Genomic DNA, 19,945 nt, shown 5'->3' with positions numbered 1-19,945 from the left:
TCTAGAGCACTGACTGCTAGATGGCCATCTGCCGGAGAGGGCCATCTCCCTCATATAAATACTCATACACCACACCCCTGACCACACTCAGGAGAAAGTGGGAGACTGGCGGTCTGGAGATTGGCGATGAGGAATGGAGGGAGGCACGCACTTTCCTCCCTTAAGAAAGTAGCGATATCAGCAAAACTAGGCTGATACAATTTAAAATATTGCACCGGACTCGGGCACACGGCTGGTTCTAATGGGCAGAAGCGAGGATGGGCTCTGTGTGGGGAAGTGGGGACGTTCCTTCACATATTATGGGAATGCCCCGTGATACAACACTATTGGAAGCAGGAACACAACTGTATGCGTACTGTCGGAGATGGGGGGCTTGTATTGCGACCCGAAGTGAAGGTGTATCTTGAACATTTGGGAGCCCCCTGACTTGCCCGCAAACGGTAGAATATGGGTGACACCCGGACAGGTAATCCCCATAGCATGTCTATGGGGAGCAGCTGCGTCTCCAAAGGTAAGTGCATGGAAGAACGACATGGACTGCTGCATGTTGCAAGAGAAGACAGTCTGTGTGGCCCGGGGGTGTCCTAGGAAGTGGGGGACAATGTGGTCAAACTAACAAATACCGTGGGAACTTGTGTGAACCCTCTGAGATCCCCTAACGCCGTAATGATCCATGTACCACTACCACCTTATATATGATGATGTATGGGAAAGTATACATGTATAGAAGTCTGCGAATGCAACACTAATGACTGAATCTAGCTGTGTAATGACCACCTTTTTTCTTTTTTGCAAATAAAGTTATTATAAAAAACTGATGCTTGAAGACAGCAGAGCTCTAGTTTCTTACGTCAATTCCCAGCACAGACCAATGACACCATTAAATTCTCTAGGGTAGCAAATATCAGAGCGAAATGCCTATAAAAAGCAAACACCACTTCACAACTATCAGCACAGAAATACCTGCACTGCTGCATAACGAGAACCATGCAAAAATACTGGGAAACTAGGACACAAAAGACCACTAATCAATGTTGATTTCTATTTCAGCTCATCTGTGCCATCCAGTGACAAGAATATTAGTATGAAGTAAGATGTGGCAATTAAAAACAATTCTTACCTCACAGTCTTTCTTACTATCTGGTCCAATGGGCCCGCGGGTGCGCTCTTCCAATGGAACATTCTGGATGAATGTGTATCCTTCAAGAATGGGGAAGTATGGTTCTGCCTTCTGTCCAAAGTTGAACTCAATTGCACAGTTATGGCAAAGGACATGAGGGAAAAGTGGCTCTTGAATGACATCGGCGTCAATTTTGAACGCCACACCCAGGTCCTTACCATTTCTGGTGTAGGAAAGCTCAATTCCGTCATCTCCATCAAAATTCTGTAAAACAGTTATTTATACATGCTTAGGTTATGCATTCAAGGAGACAACTGCAAATATGTACTTGTCAGTATCAATTTGGAAGCAAAACAGCCGATTCCGATCTACTAGGGTGGCGAGTATAACAAAATTGTGCTATATAATGTCAACTAAAACGTAAAGGGGGTCATTCTCGTCCACCTTCGTGGATGCTGAGCCTCCACATCGGTGATTCGAATAATAAAAGCGACCTAACAAACCAAAAGTCAAAAAGTCGCAAGCTAATTTGAAATAGACAATCGTTCACATTAACTTACAACAAAGCATCCGATCACGTCATTTTCATCATACTTCTCGCCATAGTCCTCAGTGGTGCAGTTTATAGTCTTTAGGCCTTTCATTGAGTAACCATAAGAATATTCTTCTTCACCTGCCACACAATAAAAAGTCACGATATTGGTAACTCAACTAACTTTACAGGTGTCAATTATTAACAAATGCTTGCTCACGAGGTACCCCGACCGAAAAAGGTTAGATGGGAGAACTCAAGTACCTAAAAAGGTTTAGGCCCTTGATTATCTCCCTATTAAAGAGAACCAATGGTCTTTTAATGGAAGGAACAAATCTGAGTAAGAAATGCCAATCCCAAGTACAAAAGTTGGCCATCATTCAGGCCATCCGTGTTAAGGCAGATTGCAACCTACAGCCAGAAGTAATGATGCCCTGCCCACCCACCCCCCAACCCCCACACACTATAGCTTACAGAACACGGGTCTATAATAAAGCAATAGCTATAAGTCTGCGATGGCCATTGAGCGACATATGATCACTACATAGAAACACACAGAAATAAGTCACAAATAACTTACCTAGAAGCATTCCACATTTGTTTAAAGACCAGCCAACACGCACTTCGTGTATATCTATATCTTTAGTATACAAGTGTTTAACTGGGATCTTCTCAGTCACCTGGTCAAAAAAATATAAGTAAAGCTTGCTTTAAGTGCAGAATCTGGATTAAATTCAACACTTCACACCATGCCATAAGTTGTCAAAATGGCCCAATCAGCCCCTTAACAGGACGGACGAGATCACCATCCTGATCAGTATCACCCCCGAAACTGATAAAAACGTGCTTAGGTCCCAAAATTATAATATAATTGCCCGCAATCCAGCTGCTGGTTACTCGCGGCAATGGCAAAATGCGAATGATGGCAGCTCCAAAACTCTTCAAAGCAAAGGTAAAACAGCTCATCAGTGGAGCAAGCACGTAGGGGCATTAAAGGATATGCAGAAAACGTGTATGATTGCAAACTGTATATCTACCCTACGCCACAAAGTCAAATCCTCTGGCATGAGTGAGCAATAAGACAAATAATGACAAGTACAGGCCACTCTTTGCCAGTTCAAACATTGCTACTTCACTTCCTTACCACGCAAATACTTACCATGTATAAGTCCGAAAATGAATACAGGCGAAAAAGCACGCATGTCCTCAGAAAGGCGGTAATAAGAGGCCAACTTCAAAGTAGTAGCAGAACTACAAGGTGTATTTTTATATTTGTCGGGTCCTTATACCATAATTGTTCCCAAAACACTAGGCAATTTTACATACCTTAAATGACAAGTATGGTAACAGTGCAATAGCGGCACCGAGTGATCGCGTAATATCCCAGGTACAAAAAGTTGGACAAAACAAACCCGTTGTAATTGCTCCACTATGTGTTGTGCACTGCTCCAAAAGGCATGAAAAAGTGCTTCTACATTAATGCAGCAGACTCCACAGATCACTAACTCAGTCGCTGCGTAGAGCTCCGAGTTAAATATCATTCCACCCAATAAATAAATCAAACTAACCTTCATCTCAAAGCAGACTTTGCCTTTAGAAACTCCATAGGAAGCCCTCCCTCCAGCCCAAAGGAAGGCAAAGCTTTCCATGGTCAGAGAAGAAGCACTTAAGCGATCTCTTGAGATTTTGAAGTGAAGATCACTGTTATCTGTCAAGACAATAAACATGACAGATTATTTGGTCTTAAACCATTCAGATGCCTGGATTATAGTTTACAGAAAGCATCAGTATTTGAAAAGTTCACATGTAACAAGCATATGTCCTAGTAGACTACTGCACAGATTATGCATATTACAGCAAGCAGTCAACAAGGACTGGAACAATCTGATGTTACGCCAACTATGGAATAAAGTAAGTTAGCACAATGTTCGTTTGGTATTCATTGCAACGTTGCTTTTGTGACATTATTGCAAGCGATGTAAAACTTGCAATGCAAATCGGCAAAGTCAGTACATTAAATCTCAAGTGCATTTGATCAAGTAATTTTAAACTGAGCGTATTGGCATTTTGGAAAACGCCTCAATGCAATTAATGGCACACAATGCAATGTGGATGTCAATGGAATATACAAAGCAAGGTCTGAAAAAGGTTGGGAAGTCACTGCAATGTATCCAAGCTTACCATCATATCGTGTTATGAAAATGCACTTTTAGTGCGGTCCCACGCGCAACAAACTACATTACATCACCCAAGACGTGCTCCTGGGTGCAACAACGTTACAGTTGGAACCAACACTATATAGTAGATAAATGCACGCTTCAGTTTAAATCGCAAGACTCATTTGATATTCGTGTCACGGTTAATAAATGCCAACCAGGAATTCATGACCAAGCATAGTAACCTACTGTAGATTTATTTAAGCGTTGAAAACGGGACCAGGACCAATGCCCTGTCAATATTTACTAGGTAGGAAAGGTCCCTATATTTAACTTATTGGCTTTCCAAAAGAAGGACCCAGATCGCACCACCCAATTAAGTGCATTTAAGTGTATTAAAATTGTAAAGTGCTTTGGGTTTCTACTCTGCAATATGGGGTTGCTACCTAGTCTTTTTCAGTATCTAATGCTGACAGATGGGCGCCCTAGAAGTTAAACAAAGTTTAGTTTACAAAATGACATATGCACCAGTTGAAACAAATTGTACTTCCCATAAACCCCAAAACATCAGTTCCGAAACCGTCCTCAAAACAGAAGCCTGGCCCCACACACTATGCGCGAGTCTTTACAATATATTTGCCACTTTTTTGAGTAGGCGATACCGACATTTTCTTCTGAGTACCTATCCAACACGCCCACCCAACCATCCATTGTCATGTTAGGTCCAAGAGTACAGGTGCATATACACACCACAAGCAATGAACATGTGAATGAATAACGCTTGCTACAAGTAAATCAAATGGGCCTTGCACAACTCTGAACTAAGAAATGTTACGGCAACATTAAACGTCATCCAGGGAGTCTAAAGTGCATGAAAGGCAATATCGAAGAAGCTGGCATGACATGCTTCCACTATAATAGACACCGTGTGCAGCTGGTGTCCGCTTCTGACATGATTTAGACCGGCTAACAGGCCGCGATAACCCAGCTACAGGTGGATTATGCTCGGATATCACAGGTCAATCAACAGTAGGTACTTGCATTTGACTTTAACCCCCTGGGCCACAAGATTTGGCTTCGAAAGCGAGGCGGCGTGAGAGGTACGTCGCCCTGTATTTGCAAGCAATCAGGACTCTACAAACAATGCTCATTCAATATATTTCTACACCCCACCGGCAAGCGCGCTAAATACCAGGGATGCTCAAAACGACATTTACATGGGTTTCCCTGCTGAACTGATGCGCCATGCAGCTATTTACTTGAACAAACAATAACATTCAGAAAACTGGTAAGTTATTTACACGTTGCTCACGATGATGAAAGAATCAAAAGGTACCCTGTCATTTCTTCTTAGAAGAACCCTCTTTAAAGGCAACATGTTAAAATGGGTTAGTCCTCAAAATGCAAGAATGAATGTCATTCACATGCAGAATTACATAAGATTATATCGCTGCTTTGATGGGCGTTCATTTTAAGGGATGGGTTTTCATAACATGAATTTAAAAACATGCATGTCTCCCCTGAGATTACGCCATTATTGAACCAAGAGGGAAGTCAGTGATCATGCGAGCACTCTTGATAGTCTAGGACTAGGTTAGTATACATGGAGTTGGGAAGGCGGGACCGATTCAACGTTTTTTGGTTCCACATTATACAATTCATTACAAGTTTGGTATCTCTTCCGTTCTCACTTTACATCATGACTAGTGCTTGTTCTTGGCACCATAAGTTAAAATGTGGATGAAGGCAGAGCCTCAGGACAGGGCCAGAGATTCCAAGAGAATTTCGAGCTAAACCAGATCCAGGCACTTGGCTTGAGCTTTCAGTGGCCTGCCGAGCTCACAAAGGCAATTCACAGGACAAAGGCACAGAAAGTATCACCCAATGTATTGTTTCAGAAATCATGAGACTGGGTGTGCTCTATTACAGTGATAAATCAATGTTTGTTGAATTACAGCCCTGTTATCTTACCAAATACTAGTATTTAGAAAGTGTTTACCCAATAGCAGACAATTAGTCACAGGGTGAGGCCAAGATTAAGAGGTTCCATGGAGTTTATTACACATCTAGGGTACGAGCGGTCCCAATGACACCCGAAGTCTACTCCGACCAAACAAATGTCAATGTGCAATGGAACCGGCAGGGACTACCTTGCAGACCTTTAAAAAATAGCGACTTGAATAATCTACTCAACCTAACTACATGACCTGTAAAGAAACATTTGCTCCATATATAAGAATCTATTCGCATGATCCCCGACTTGCATCTTAGGTAGCTACTAGCAGTCATCAAGGCATGAATGCTTCTCAGCGCCGGTTTAAAAACTCACTTTAATAAATATTACTAAAGCATGATGAGATCCCACGAACATGCAGCTTACACCAAATAAAGTCTCATCAGTTACAAAAATGTGATTTCAAAATTACTGCAATATGTCGTTAAATATCTGTACAGTTCATTTATAAGTCATTTAAATGTTAGAAACAAATCCGGTCATCCTACAGCCCAATTTCACACTCTGTACAGCACTATTGTCAGCTCACTTTACAAAATCCTCTTAACTCTTCAGCAACGTAAGCAGACATTTGACCTCTACCTGAATGCAGAGCAAAGTTGACAAGATACCTAAGATTTAAAGGCATGTAGTGCACATTAACGTGAGAGAACAGAACCCCGGTTCTTCAACCTGCTAGAATGGACCAGTAGGCCCAAAATTAGCTCCCACTGGTCAAAACTGACCCGCAATATAAGTGAGTAGATTTCTCGAAGTCCTTTTCTGACAAAAGAATACACCAAAGATCAAACCAAGTATTATATTGCCACAACTAGAACTATAGACCTCGTGGCTCCTGAGGTTTCCAGAAACGATCGAGAGCATAAGGAGATTGTGAGGCCGAAGATTACTTCACTCCAATAAAAAAAAAAGTTAATTCGTGCGGATACCGTCTAAGTATGCTCCTTATTCAGAGGGCAGTGTAGAAAGAGACCCTCAAAGTACTTCCCCGGCTCACTGTTAAGACATGAACCTAGCTATCTGCACCAGTGTATTCGTTTTGTGATGCTACTTCCTTTCTTAATACTAATAAATTCGGCTACTCGTAAACAAAAACAGACTTACATGCATCGAGAGAAACTGCAGTGTCGTCTAGCTTTTCATCTTCCTCCTCTACTGGTGGCTGTGGTGATTTGGCCCTTAAGTGAAAGTACACAAGATTTAAAATAAAAATAAAACGTGCAACGCACAAAAGGAAAGGCGCTTGTGTTTTTTTATTATCCATACCGACTATACTTGTTTTCCTCGATATACTCATAATATCCACGGCCATGATCTTCACGTGGCCTCTTGACACCCCTCTTCTTGTCGCCCGCCTTCGCGTCGGATTTAGAGTCGCCTGCAAAAAAGTTGGATAACTACTGAGGAATGGTGGTGGAGAGTAACACAAAATATAGCCAAATCAGACTAGTTTCGACTGCGATGTCACAAAGGAGGGGAAAACTGAACTTCATAGTTAACGATCCCTTATAAGCGTCAATAACTCGACACGTTGGTACTGCAGAGGGAGTCCCTAAAATAAACGCATGCATTGCCAGGTCAAGGATGGTAGTTTAAACTTGGCGGTATGAAGAAGAGCCATGTCCACCGCCATAAACACGCCTTCCGGAGACCATGTGCGGTGCACAAAAGCGCGGATACAAAGAGCCCCGCCCTCTATGGCAGCCATTTTCTGCAGCGCCGAACTGGGCGCTCGACTGCAAATGGAGGCGCTGACAGCTGTGTCCCCTCCCCCACTACAGCACCATGCCTACCACCGGCTTATGCACACCATGTATGCCACCGTACTCACCCGCGGTTGCCTGCTCGCTGCCCGCCGCCTTCTTGGTCTCCTTTTTAGCGTCCTTCCCGGAGGCCGAACCGTTTTCACCCTCTTCATCATCGTCCTCGCCCACGGGGATACCTTCGTCTTCCTCCTCTTCCTCGCCCTCCTGAAAGCCCTGGTCATCGCCATTCTCGTCCTCACCGGAGGCCTGAGCTGCGGCGGCGTCCTCTCCTCCTTGTTCCCCCGCATCCTCCTCTTCCTCCATCTCTTCTTCCTCTTCCTCCTCTTCTTCTTCTTCCTCTTCCTCCTCCTCTTCTTCGTCGTCGTCCTCTCCGGGTTTAGTGCTACTCTTGGCCTCCGGCTTAGGCTCGCCCGAGCCTCCGCCGGCCTCCTCCTCGTCCAGAGCAGTTTGCAGGCGTTCCATCAGTTCAGCCTTCAAGCCTTTGTCTGAGAGGTTACGCTTTTTGAGCTCATCTTTAAGCTCGGACACCTTCAGCTTCTTTACGCTAATTGGTGAACTCATTGCACCGCTGGACTGCTGCACCGCGACTGCTCTACCTCTTCAGGTAGCGGCGTGGGAGCCCAAGATGGCGCCACAAAGCTGCTAAGCGCGCTCACTCGGGAGGGGCCGGGCGCGACCAGAGCGACGAACGGTAGCCGATGAAGCACAAAAAAAACGCGAGACCCCGAGAAAAGGTGCACGCGGACAATCGGGGCCACCTGTGGTTGCAGCAGCGCGACAACTCCGAATGCGTCCGGCCCTTCCTGTCCGCGCGCGATAAAGAGGAGAACCGTATCGCGAGCACGCAAGGAAAAGGGTAACCACTCCTAAAGGACGATGTTGCACGTCACTGCGCCGTTACCACGTGACCTGTGTCTTGGCCCCGCCTCCCATCTGTCGTATTCTCTCTACTCTAGGGGACTTTGAGGAAGGCTGCTGGCGGGGTGGTACTAGCATGCAGCGCTGGGCAAAGAAATGCGAAGGGGCTTCAATAGTAAATAATGTAGTGATGGCGAATTAATATTCCATAAGAAGTGTTTCTCTCATGTAACATGTCTGGGGTGTCAATCGTTTATAAAAGCACACAAAGGGTATGGGGTAATGATGACTGCAGCTATTCCCTAATCAGGTTACAGTTGTGTATTTAGCTGCCAGGGATCAGAGATGCAATACCCATACATCCCCTATGGAAGACTCCATTTAAAACAATTTTATACATACAATGATCCAGCACTCCAACAAATAATATAAAATCTTATAACAAACACATTTTCAGGAACAAAGAAATCAGCAGGTCGTAGTGTAACTTCTTTATTCAATGTTCTTTTCTTTAAAAAATACGACACGGGAATCCGGCCGAGACGTTGCTTTCCCACATGGCGCTGTCACACAAATCTGGACTGTTATAGATAAATACTATATCAACACTACATATTGAAGTTTCTCACTGGAGAAAATTGGGGAAAAAAAGGGCCTACTGTTCATATGAAGCCCTGAAGAAGTCCGTATGGACGAAACGCGTTGGCAACCCTGTGTCGTAATTTTTAAAGAAAAGAACATTGAATAAATAAGTTACACTACGACCTGCTGATTTCTTTCTTCCTGAAAATTTGTTTGTTATAAGATTTTATATTATTTGTTGGAGCGCTGGATCATTGTGTGTATAAAAATGGGGTGTCAATCGTCCCCGCATTTTTTTTTTTGCACAACCCTAAGGTATTGAAGCGCTTTACATGAGCACCAGTTACATCACACAAGGAGGCATGTAGTTTGAGTGATTTACCCAGAATCACAGGATGTTGAACCAACACCGAGACTTGAATCTGGTTCCCCATTTTCAAAGTCGGCAACTATGTAGGTTTTAGGCATTCTGTGTTTAGAATGTTGCTTCCCTTGCTGCATCGCAGTTATAGAACATATGTTGCGTCACACAGTAATTAAAATATAGGAATATTGTACACTTATACTATATTGTGGTATACATTTTGTGGATTTCACATAGGTTATGGAGTTCATTGGTAAAGTTCATTTGAGTAACATGCATGCCAATATTTTAGACAAGGAAAGTGGAAGATTTTGAAAAAATAATTGGACAATGTATTTTCCCCATTGACACTTGCTAAAAAAAGCAATTTTCAACATTAAAACACCGCGAGTCTCTCGCCTGAATTGCTTCTATTGGCATGTATTCCTTAATCAACCTCAGTTGCTTACAGTCTCCAAAGACGAGCTGGAAAGTCACTTTGTTCAGTGGTTTGCAGGTAGTCTTCCCAGCCACTGTGTGATTTCGGCTCTTCACCAGGTGACCAGGAGAAGGGAGCCAAAATCGTGTGACACGTGAGTTGGCAGGTTGTTGAAGATAATACGCCAAGTTCTTTATGTAAGTAGTGATCTTTTATTAAAGAGCACAGCAAACGAGGTCCCCATGCCAGCTGACCAAGTCTCCAACTGGCATTCAGAGAATCCTCAATAGAGAACCAAGAATGCGTACAAGCATTCTAGAATATTCAACACTGAAGAAAGATAACATCTTTACAACATACCTTCCTCCATTAGGGAAAAATAGGAAACATATCAAATTAATAATGTACATTGACAACTTATAAGTAAAGAAGGTTAAAAAGTATTACTTGGTAAGAATATTTAAAAATGTAAGATAAGTGGAAAAAACCCACTAGAAACTAACAACAATAATCATTTAAATATGCTGGTGGTCTGCGACACATCAGGATCCTGGAATCAATAGACACAGGAACATACTGTTTGTTTTGTACATTACTAGAATCAGAAGCATCGCCGCCACCAACATTTTGTTTACTGGATGAACTCACAGACGAACTGGAATCTTCACATGTGGAATATATATAGCCACTATTCCCACTGTTAGAAAAAACAAGATGAATAAAATCCTTAGGAACAGTAACATCCTTATAAACAGTATTTTTTTTTGGTATAAAGCCACACGACGAAGGTTCCATTTCTCACCATTAGTTAAAACAATGCAGTGATCATATACTTCTTTTACACAAAATGGACCTTTGAATTTAGATAAACCTCTTGAAATTCTTCCTGACTTTATTTTCACCAAATCTCTTTTTGAGATGCGCGTGGAAACCATAACATTGGCATTAGATGTGTCTGAGGAATTGTAATGATTATAACTCCCATGAGAAACCTACTCTCTAATCCAAGAAGGAGTAAGTTTAGTGCCAGGACATCTTCCACGCATTATTTCAAAAGGTGGCTTTTCATTAATACCATGTACAGTAGTGCGATAAGCCCAGACCATATCACAAACCATGCTTTGATTAAAATTGCCACTGGAGCAAGACATTTGAATTATTCCTGTAACCAGTCTGTTAATTCTCTCACACAAACCATTACTTTGTCTGTTGTATAGCGATGTGTGATGATGTTTGACACCACAATTTGACAAAGATGAACGCATGTTATGAGAAAACAATGTGTGCCATTGTCTGTGACGAGTATGTTGGGGTAGCCTTCCTCCTGGAAAGTGTTTTAAAAAAACTTATGGTTGTGAATTAATTTATCATCTCGCATTAAAACATTTTCACTGATGGGGAAATACTGGCACCCTCCCAGGAGCATATGAATGAAACTCACCAGACATAGCAGGTTTGCTCAGAAACAGAGTGAAATGTATTTTATGGTACCAAAAGCATGCATCATTGCTAATTAGCAAGGAAGAAGTCAGATCTGCCACCTTAGGGGCTCTCAGACCGCTTCTTCCCAGAGTGACAGATTTCTAGGTGTTATATACCTTGAGTAATGCCATATCAGCGGAACTAGAATAAGGCACCAAGCCAAATATGGCTGACATGGATGTGCAATGTCTGCATCATGCAAAACAGCCAGATATGGGCAGACCAGAAAGGCAGGCTCTGCACTGTGTAACACTTGCATATCATGTAGTCAAGACAAGCAAGGAGGGGGCGTGGCTTACGCGCCGGCGTGTGATGGCGCTGCCCGGCTGAGCTCCGTGACAACGCGGGACTCTTTCCAGGCTTCCTGCCGATATACCGCCTACGGACACCGGGAAAAGCTGGTCTTGCACGGCGGAACATGGTCCCCGTGCATTGCGAGCGGAAGCGGCGGTTGAATTTGCTGCTTTGACATCTTTTTGGGCTGCAGCTTCTACTCCGTGATCAGGGACGCGAGCGGCCGCCATTTTGTGATGTCGCGCTCGCGTCCCGTTTTCTGGTGATTTCGGCACTGTCCATGCCCATACATTGCCGCTGAAGATCGCACTCTGCAGAGGTATGTCATAGCTGCTGCAAAATATGTCTCTGCTGCATTTTCTGTGACACTTGGCGCCAGACTCCACCTCAGCTCCTCTGCTGCTACTAGCATTACTTATCGGCTGCCATTTTGAGGAGTTACCTGCGCATTTGATATTTTCCTCCATCTCTGTCACCATTTGCCCTCGGCTGCCTATCGCATACACCACATGGTTTCCATTCCCCATGGACGCTATGCTGCTTGTTCCTACACTTCCGTCCTGGTTGGCTTTTAAGATGTGACCTTTGGATTTTTGTTGCCTCTTGACACCTGTCACGAAGATTGAAGTTGGTGCTTCTCCAGTGTCACCTGATAGCTCGCCCAGGACTTATCTCAACAAGTACTCTTTTCATATATACCTTTAGGGTCTCACAGCTTTTTCTATTTGAATTGACTTCCATTCCTGCGGTCCTCCTAGTCTGCCCCTATATTGGCACCATGTCTCAGGCCGCAGGTCATGCGAAAGCGTCTGTCACCGGTACAAACCCAAAACGCCTCAAGAATGACCCTCCGTCCCCAATTCATACCTCTCAAAACCCAGTGCTGGACTCTATTTTAGAAGAGGTTCGTGGCTTACAACCTTTTATGGTGGCAACAAATGAGAAGCTTAAGCAGATTGAAGACAGATGGGTTGTCATGGAAAACAAAGTCCTACAACTGGAACAACGTATTAGTGATGTCCAAGATGTATCCACAAAAATTCCTATTCTCGAAAAGGAGATACAACAGCTGAAACTTCACACTGAGGACCTTGAAAACCGTAACAGGCGGAACAACCTCCGTATTTATGGTGTACCGGAGTCTCATGGGGAGGGCGACATGGTGACCTTCGTCCGCAAACTCCTATACGAGCTTTTGGGTCTCCAACCAGAATCTGTTCCATTGAACATTCAGCGTGCGCACCGTCTGGGTCGTCCAACGTCCAACCCGACCAAACCCAGAGGTATCATCCTGTTGTTTCTGGAATTCACCGAATTGATGACTGTTCTCAAGGCTGCAAGAGCAAAACGTCGCCTCATATGGTCGGGTCACACCATCTACATATCCCAGGACCTCTCGAATGCTACAAATGCTCGTCGCAAAGAATTCCTTAATCTGCGTCCTCGCATGAGGGATCTCAACATCCAGTATGGAATTCTTCATCCCTGCCTCTGCAAAATAACCCACAATGGCCGTTCCCGCACCTTTGATGATCCTCAGAAGCTCCGTGATTATCTTCTCACCGTCTCTCCACCAACGATGGACACCAATGACTGACACTAACTTTTTTCTAATTGTTGCAATCATTTTTCTAATGTCTTGACGACTGTTGTGGCCTTGTCCCGGTTTCTTTCCTGTCATGTCGTGTTTAAATTTTCCCTTTTTATTGAATATATCTTGCCTATTTTCCCGCGTTTTTCCTTGCTCTGCTGGCTAGGCGCCCGCGTTGGCGTCTCCATGCTTCTGTGGAAAAGTAAATTTTGCCATGTTCTGTGTCCCTACGTGTCATCCATCATATGTTATGTGTGCATGATTAATATGCATATGTTATTTCCCATGTTCGATTAAAAGACGCAATTACAGTTGTGTCCACCTCTAGTATGTCAGTTTCCAGTTCTCGTGAATAATACGAGTATTAGGCCTATGTAAAGTTATGTTGCCACGTTTCTCAGTGTGCACGTTATTTCATTGAAAGTCCCCGTTTCCAGGCCTCAAAAGGGCCTGGACACCAGATTCAGCTCCTGTCTCCTGAAGCCCTCGCTGAGGAGCGACACGGCCCCCACCTGTATCCTCGACCCTTCACTTACTTCCTGCCTCGCAGTGCCCGGTGCAGCCTGGCTCTGCCTCTGAGTCTGCCAAGACTATGTTATGATTCCAGTTATCAGTTCAGCCCTCCTTTCCTGCATTCCTAAAGCTACTGAATCGCATCAATAGTTTCCGTCATTGTCTAGCCTTCAGGGCTCCATGTTAGAGAATACTGTATTTAATGGTCATTTAATATTCTTCATCACGCACTACATGTAGAATAATGCATGCTCCAGTCTTAGAGTCTGTTAGCCTTTCCCCTCTTGATTTCTAGTTTATATCAACATGTTCCCTAAACATCAGATACTAGATAGGGTTTAGGTACATGTCGCTCCGACCCTCCAGACTTCAGTCTCTGCTCCTAGCACAGAGTTCATAGCCCCAGCTTCTCCTAGTAATACGTCATTGCCAGTTTGCGCGCACCACTAGGTTAGAGGTCCCGGCTCCTCAGGTAGCCCCCTCCATGGTTTCCGCCCCATTCATGACATATTCTGTTACGTTTGCATCACATGTCTATGTATACGCCCTGTTACACCTTCTTCTCACCCTTATCTTTCGCGACTGCTACGCGTCACACCTACTGCTCCACCCACTGTTACGCCTATTGCAATGTAATGCTATGTGTTTGCGTTATGTATATATGCTCATGTTTTGTTATTAAAAGTTATCCTTCCCTTGTCCAGATCCTGCCCCCGGCAGCGCTGCCATCCTATTCCTGTGCAGGTTGTCCTGATCCTGTCCTTATGCTGTAATAAACCTGCAAAACTCCCACTACCTCGAATCTTGACTCTTATTTTATTGAGCTATCTGTTATTCATTCATGCACTCAAAAATAGGGTATTATTTATTTATTTACCACATAATGGCGCCCGAATAGGGACCTGCCCTTTCCCCACGCGTCGGTGAAGCCACGCCGACCCCCTGACCCTCTGCAGTCGTGACGGAACTCTCCTGCGCAGTGGCAGATATTTCTGCTCAAGTATCCCTCAGGCCCACGGAGGAGACGGAGGAGGCGGTCCAGCATCCAGACGAGACGGTGGAGGAACGCGGCGAGTCCCGACCAGAGCCCAAGCCAAGAGTCCAAGGTCCGAGGTATCCGGAGGTCCACCCGTAACTGAAGTCCGAAGTCCGAAGTTCGTCGTCCGTCGTCGTAGCAGTCCAGTCCAGTCCGAGGCCTTCCGTTCTTGCTGCCCGGTGAGTACCGTTACTGGGGTGGTATCTAGACAGGGTCAATTTAATTGACTCTGGTCTGTGGGTTGGTGGTACACAGTCCCACAAACGAAGTGTCCACTTCGGTGGATGCGGGTCCTGACGTGTCTCTTTATGAGACCGGTAAGTTTCGTACTGTTTCAGCAGTGCATCTAGTTTCTGTTCTAGTCAGTTCTGTTCTCGAGAAAATTCATGTGTTCTGTTCTCAGTATTTCCAGGTAGTATTCTGTTCGAACTGTTATTTTAAATGTTTTTCATGTATTTCAATGTCGTGGTATGAATGGGGAATAAGTATCGTGTTCATTGTGTATTGTATTGTGTCTAGATTACAGTTCAGTCATGCCCATATTTTCCAAGTTACGTCAGTTAAAAACTAGAAAGGGTCTGCTGGAAGCAGCAGTTCCCGTCCCGCCCAGGGACAGTCCAGGTCACTTTATGTATCAGAAGCATGGCATAAGCGCCATATTGTATCTAGATTTATGGGTAGAGTATACCAAACAGTTAGAAGAAAAGTATAGATGGCCCGTATCGGGTACATGGGATGCTGAGTGCATCATGCGAGTAGAAGAGGCATTATGGAAAAAGAAAGCCAGACAGTCACAGAAAGATGCCATCGAGTTATGGCGCAAAGAAGCTCATAAAAGAACTGAAAAAGAAATCAGAAAATCAGAATTAAGTAGAGAATCCCAAGAGCGAGCCCAAGAAAAAGAATTAATCGAGATAGGTGAACAAGTCAAAACTGAACAGAGAGACAGACAGAGGAATGCCCTTATTAAGGGTATGTACCCTCTTCTTGCCGAGGGCTTGCCAAAAGCGACCCCGGAGGCATCCAGTAATTTTCCGTCACCATTAGTTCCGACCAAGCTACGTCACAAACCGACCGCAGCTGATATTTTTATTTCGTCCTATCTGGACGACACAGTCCCTGAATATGCAAATCCTGTTCGCGCTCCGCCAGTCCCAGTAAATCAGGCACATCCTGCTTCTCCAGACACCGGGGCACCCCATGCAGTACCTGCTACGGTACCCCCGGTCCAGCCAGCATTTCAATTTCCCGCTCCGCCACGAAGAATATCAGTCGACGATTCTAGTCTAGGGGCCGCAGGAGGAGGTCCTCCTCAAACCCCGCCGCCACGCAAGCGTTTATCAGCACTCGAATTACATGCTCAAGCATCACAGCGTACTCCCAAGAGTAATAAGTCTGTTGCAGAAATCAGGCAAGCCCTTGGCGAATGTGCCTATGACCCAGTCCCAGGCGAGAATAATATGGTTTTATATTCAGTACGCGTAAGGAGGGTGACCGAGTATCTAGTCACCCTACCCAATATGAAAGAAGATCTAGACAGAATATATCGTTTCATCCGTACAGGGGATGATCCAGAAAGTATTAGTGATGCCATGTCTCAAAGGAAAGCTGAGATCCAGCGTATGATATTAAAGTTTTTAATTAACTGTCTAATAAGAGAACAAGATTACCCGTCTAAAGATCAGGCTGAAATGAAAACCCTGACAAAGTGGAGTGATAATATAGCCGAGGGTAAGCACAATACCATTAGTGCCATGGAGAGTATGTACAAGAAAATCCGTAGAGAAATCATAAAGATACACGAACAACGTAAAGCAGCACAAGTAAGCGAGAAAGAAAGTAACTCTGATCCTGAAGAGGAAGACGACGAGAATACCGCCAGGATAGCGTATGTAGGAAAATCTAGATTTCCAGATCGCCATTTACGCCTAGAACACAAGTCAATTTTCCATCATTCAGCACCAGAACAAGGTTCCCTAGAACAAGTGTTCCAAGCTACCGATCACATTCTGAAATCACGAATCGGTTACAGTGAATTAAGTACCATGCATGAGCAGGAACTAGCCCGATCAGCAGTCCGATGGATTACTGATTCTACCACTTTTCCAGACGAAATAGTGGCACAAATGTTTCTGAAATTGCCCCCAGCCGAGCAACGACTGGTGGGTATGTATATGATCCAGCACCTCATTACTTTGTATGAGGGTCAGCACTCTGATCCAGGTCCGTTACATGATATCCTGAACGAGTTACTCCAGTATAGATGGAGAGGTCTAGGTACCGATCTAATTAGTGTCATTCTAGAACAGCGTCACAAATATAGAACGTTTCTGAACCCACATTTTGTTCATGTCTCACCCCCAGAAAGTAAACCCTTTTACATAGAAAGACAGAACCCGTTACGAGAAGTGCATCCAGTTAAGACAGAGGACGGTGAAATGCAACGAGTGTTTGTTTACACCCCGATTACAAAGATGGAACTCCTCGAAATGAAGAAATTAATTCCCTGTCATGACAAAGATCCAGCAGGGTTCCATAGAGAATTAAAAGACATGCTCCGTATGGGAGAATACACTTACCCAGATATCATTAAAATGTTAAAGGTCCTGTTGCCCGCAGGGGTGTATGAAAAGCTAAAGGAAAAAGAATGGGAGGTGGGAGAGTTAAAAAGATAGATTGGACAGTTCTAGAAGCAGAAGATAAGTCACGTGTACCAGGTACCGGTCTAGGAGAGAAATGTAAAGAATTACCAGAATTATTGATTCAAGTTTTACCCAGATTATTAACAACGAAAAAGGAAGACTGGGATGCAATCTCAGCCTGTAAACAGAAACAAGAAGAAGACATTAGTGATTTTTATTCTAGGTTTGAAAAATGCTTTAGCATCAATAGTGGCCTCAAGACAAGTAGCGAGTCATACCCTCATCTCTTTGTTACTAAATTAGTCGAGAATTCAAGTCCACAAGTTAAAAATCGAGTTTTGAAAGTCGAAAGTACCTGGCAAGCTAATACCCCGTCCCAGATGCTCCAGATGCTCCAGTACCACCAGAATAGAATCAGGGAAGAGCAAGAACACAAGAGAAAACGTATGAAAGACACGAAAATGAAAGTATTAGTTGCACAATCCGTTCCTCAAGACAGTCAGAAGAGGGGTCCGAATCAAGTCAATCATCCTGCGGCTCCCGTTAAAGGGAACTGCAACTATTGTAAACAGCCAGGTCATTTTATAAACGAGTGTGCAGTTCTGAAACACAACATAGCTACCGGTAAAACAAAAGAAAGACCACGTCCGCCTAGACAAGAGCAAGTTTCACAGACTCCTCAGCCACAGAATGCACAACAGACAGTTACAGTACCGCAGCCTATTGCTGCAACCCAGCATGTCACACAGCAGATGTACCAGTATGCACAGTCTGAGTATCCAGAGTACCAGCAGTATTCATGAAACAGCCTAGAGAGGGAGGTAGGCTTGCCTCTCATCGAGATACCTGTAGATCAAGAAGGTCCCTATGTTCATAGTCAAGTATTAGGGAAAGACAGAAAGTTCTTAATTGATACAGGGGCAAGTAGGACCACAATTAGTCACGCCGAAGTTCCAGGGGCTCCGCTCTCAGGCTCAAGAAATGTTTCCCTTGGATTTTCAGGAAAACCTATCGTAAATGAGATTTCAAAGCCAGTTACTCTAGAAGTAGGTCCATTGTCCCGTACTACTGATCTGTTACTTACTAAGTCATGTCCAGAAAATTTATTAGGCATTAAAACACTGAAAGAGTTAGGTGCAGTTATATGTTGTTCCCCAGAGGGAATACGTATGTTCCTACGTGACTTTAAGGGTCACTATGTTTTACGTGATTTTGATCCCAGATTGTCTAATGTTCCGCAGCATTTATGGGCGCAAGGTCCAACTGATGTAGGGTACATGCAAATCACACCCTATCGTGTGACTCTCAAACCAGGTGTAGTGTTACCACGAATCAGACAGTACAGATTGCCACCTGAGGCTGTAGCAGCCTTATCCAAAATTATTGACGAGCTCATGGCTCAGGGAGTGGTTGTAGAAACTGACTCCAATGTATGTAATTCTCCGATCATTCCAGTCATGAAACGTACTGATCCAAATGCACCCCCAGTATATCGATTAGTGATCGACCTACGAGAACTTAATAAATGTATTATTCCTCAGTACCCAGTTGTCCCAGACATCTCTTCCCTATTGACAGCCATTGATTCCGAAGCCACGTTCTTTACAGTAATCGACCTCAAGAACGCATTTTTTAGTGTTCCTATTCATCCAGACAGCCAGTTTCTTTTCGGATTCTGTTTAAATGGAAGGAGCTATATGTTCACACGCGCTCCTCAAGGTTTCACAGAAAGTCCTAGTATTTACAGTCAAGCACTTAAGAGACAACTTGATAATGTTCACATGCCAACTGACACTGCCCTGCTCCAGTATGTCGATGATCTACTGATCACAGCCCGTTCCGAACGTGACTGCGAGCGAGCGTCACTGACGGCTCTGTATTTCCTAGCCGAGATGGGGCACAAGGTGTCCCCTTCGAAGCTTCAATTCTGTGTCCAGCAAGTGGTCTACTTAGGACACTTACTGTCCAAGAGGGGTAGGCAGTTGACACCAGACCGTATCCAGTTAATAGCGAGTCTTCCTCAGCCCAAGACCCAGAAGGAGGTACGTGCCTTTATCGGCCTTACTTCTTATTGTAGACAATGGATTCCTCAGTATGCATTTCTAGCCAAACCACTGATACAGTTAACGACACAGGAGGCAGCCGCATCGACTGTTCTCCCTTGGACATCTGAACATACACTGAGTTTCCACGAGTTAAAGAAAGCTTTATGCCAAGCTCCAGTTCTAGCCACACCGAACTACAGTAAGCCTTTTACACTTTTTGTCACAGAACGTGAAGGTACAGCATTATCTGTTCTCACACAAGATCAAGCAGGACAAAACAAGCCCTGTGCTTATTTTTCGAGCACATTAGATCCAGTCGCCCAGGCGTTGCCTGCGTGCCTCAAGTCAGTTGCAGCCACAGCACTAGCTATTAGGCAAAGTGATTCCATAGTTTTAGGACACTCCCTGACAGTACAAGTTCCACACTCCGTGGAAGTTCTTTTAAACCGAACACAAACTCAGCACTTGACAATTGCACGTTTAACAGGTTATGAATTGACACTGTTCCAGCCACACATAGAAATCAGACGCT

General features: G+C 44.2%; 1 protein-coding gene across 1 annotated transcript in view; it reads right to left on the bottom strand.

Moving 5' to 3' along the window:
• HNRNPU (heterogeneous nuclear ribonucleoprotein U) overlaps positions 1-8,501 on the bottom strand; it is a 35,469-nt gene extending 26,968 nt beyond the window's left edge. The window contains exons 1-7 of the mRNA XM_078648803.1: positions 7,654-8,501; positions 7,089-7,200; positions 6,927-7,000; positions 3,221-3,360; positions 2,233-2,332; positions 1,681-1,793; positions 1,121-1,384 (exon numbers count right to left, since the gene is read on the bottom strand). Coding sequence (XP_078504929.1) covers positions 1,121-1,384; positions 1,681-1,793; positions 2,233-2,332; positions 3,221-3,360; positions 6,927-7,000; positions 7,089-7,200; positions 7,654-8,149 — 1,299 coding nt within the window. The 5' untranslated portion in view covers positions 8,150-8,501. The remainder of the gene's footprint in view (positions 1-1,120; positions 1,385-1,680; positions 1,794-2,232; positions 2,333-3,220; positions 3,361-6,926; positions 7,001-7,088; positions 7,201-7,653) is intronic.
• Positions 8,502-19,945: the final 11,444 nt, after the last annotated feature.

The sequence above is a fragment of the Lissotriton helveticus genome, chromosome 6, assembly GCF_964261635.1.
Source record: "Lissotriton helveticus chromosome 6, aLisHel1.1, whole genome shotgun sequence".
In the NCBI taxonomy this organism is placed as follows: Eukaryota; Metazoa; Chordata; class Amphibia; order Caudata; family Salamandridae; genus Lissotriton; species Lissotriton helveticus.
Note: the sequence above shows the minus strand (reverse complement) of the source record. Positions and strands in the feature narration are given on the sequence as shown.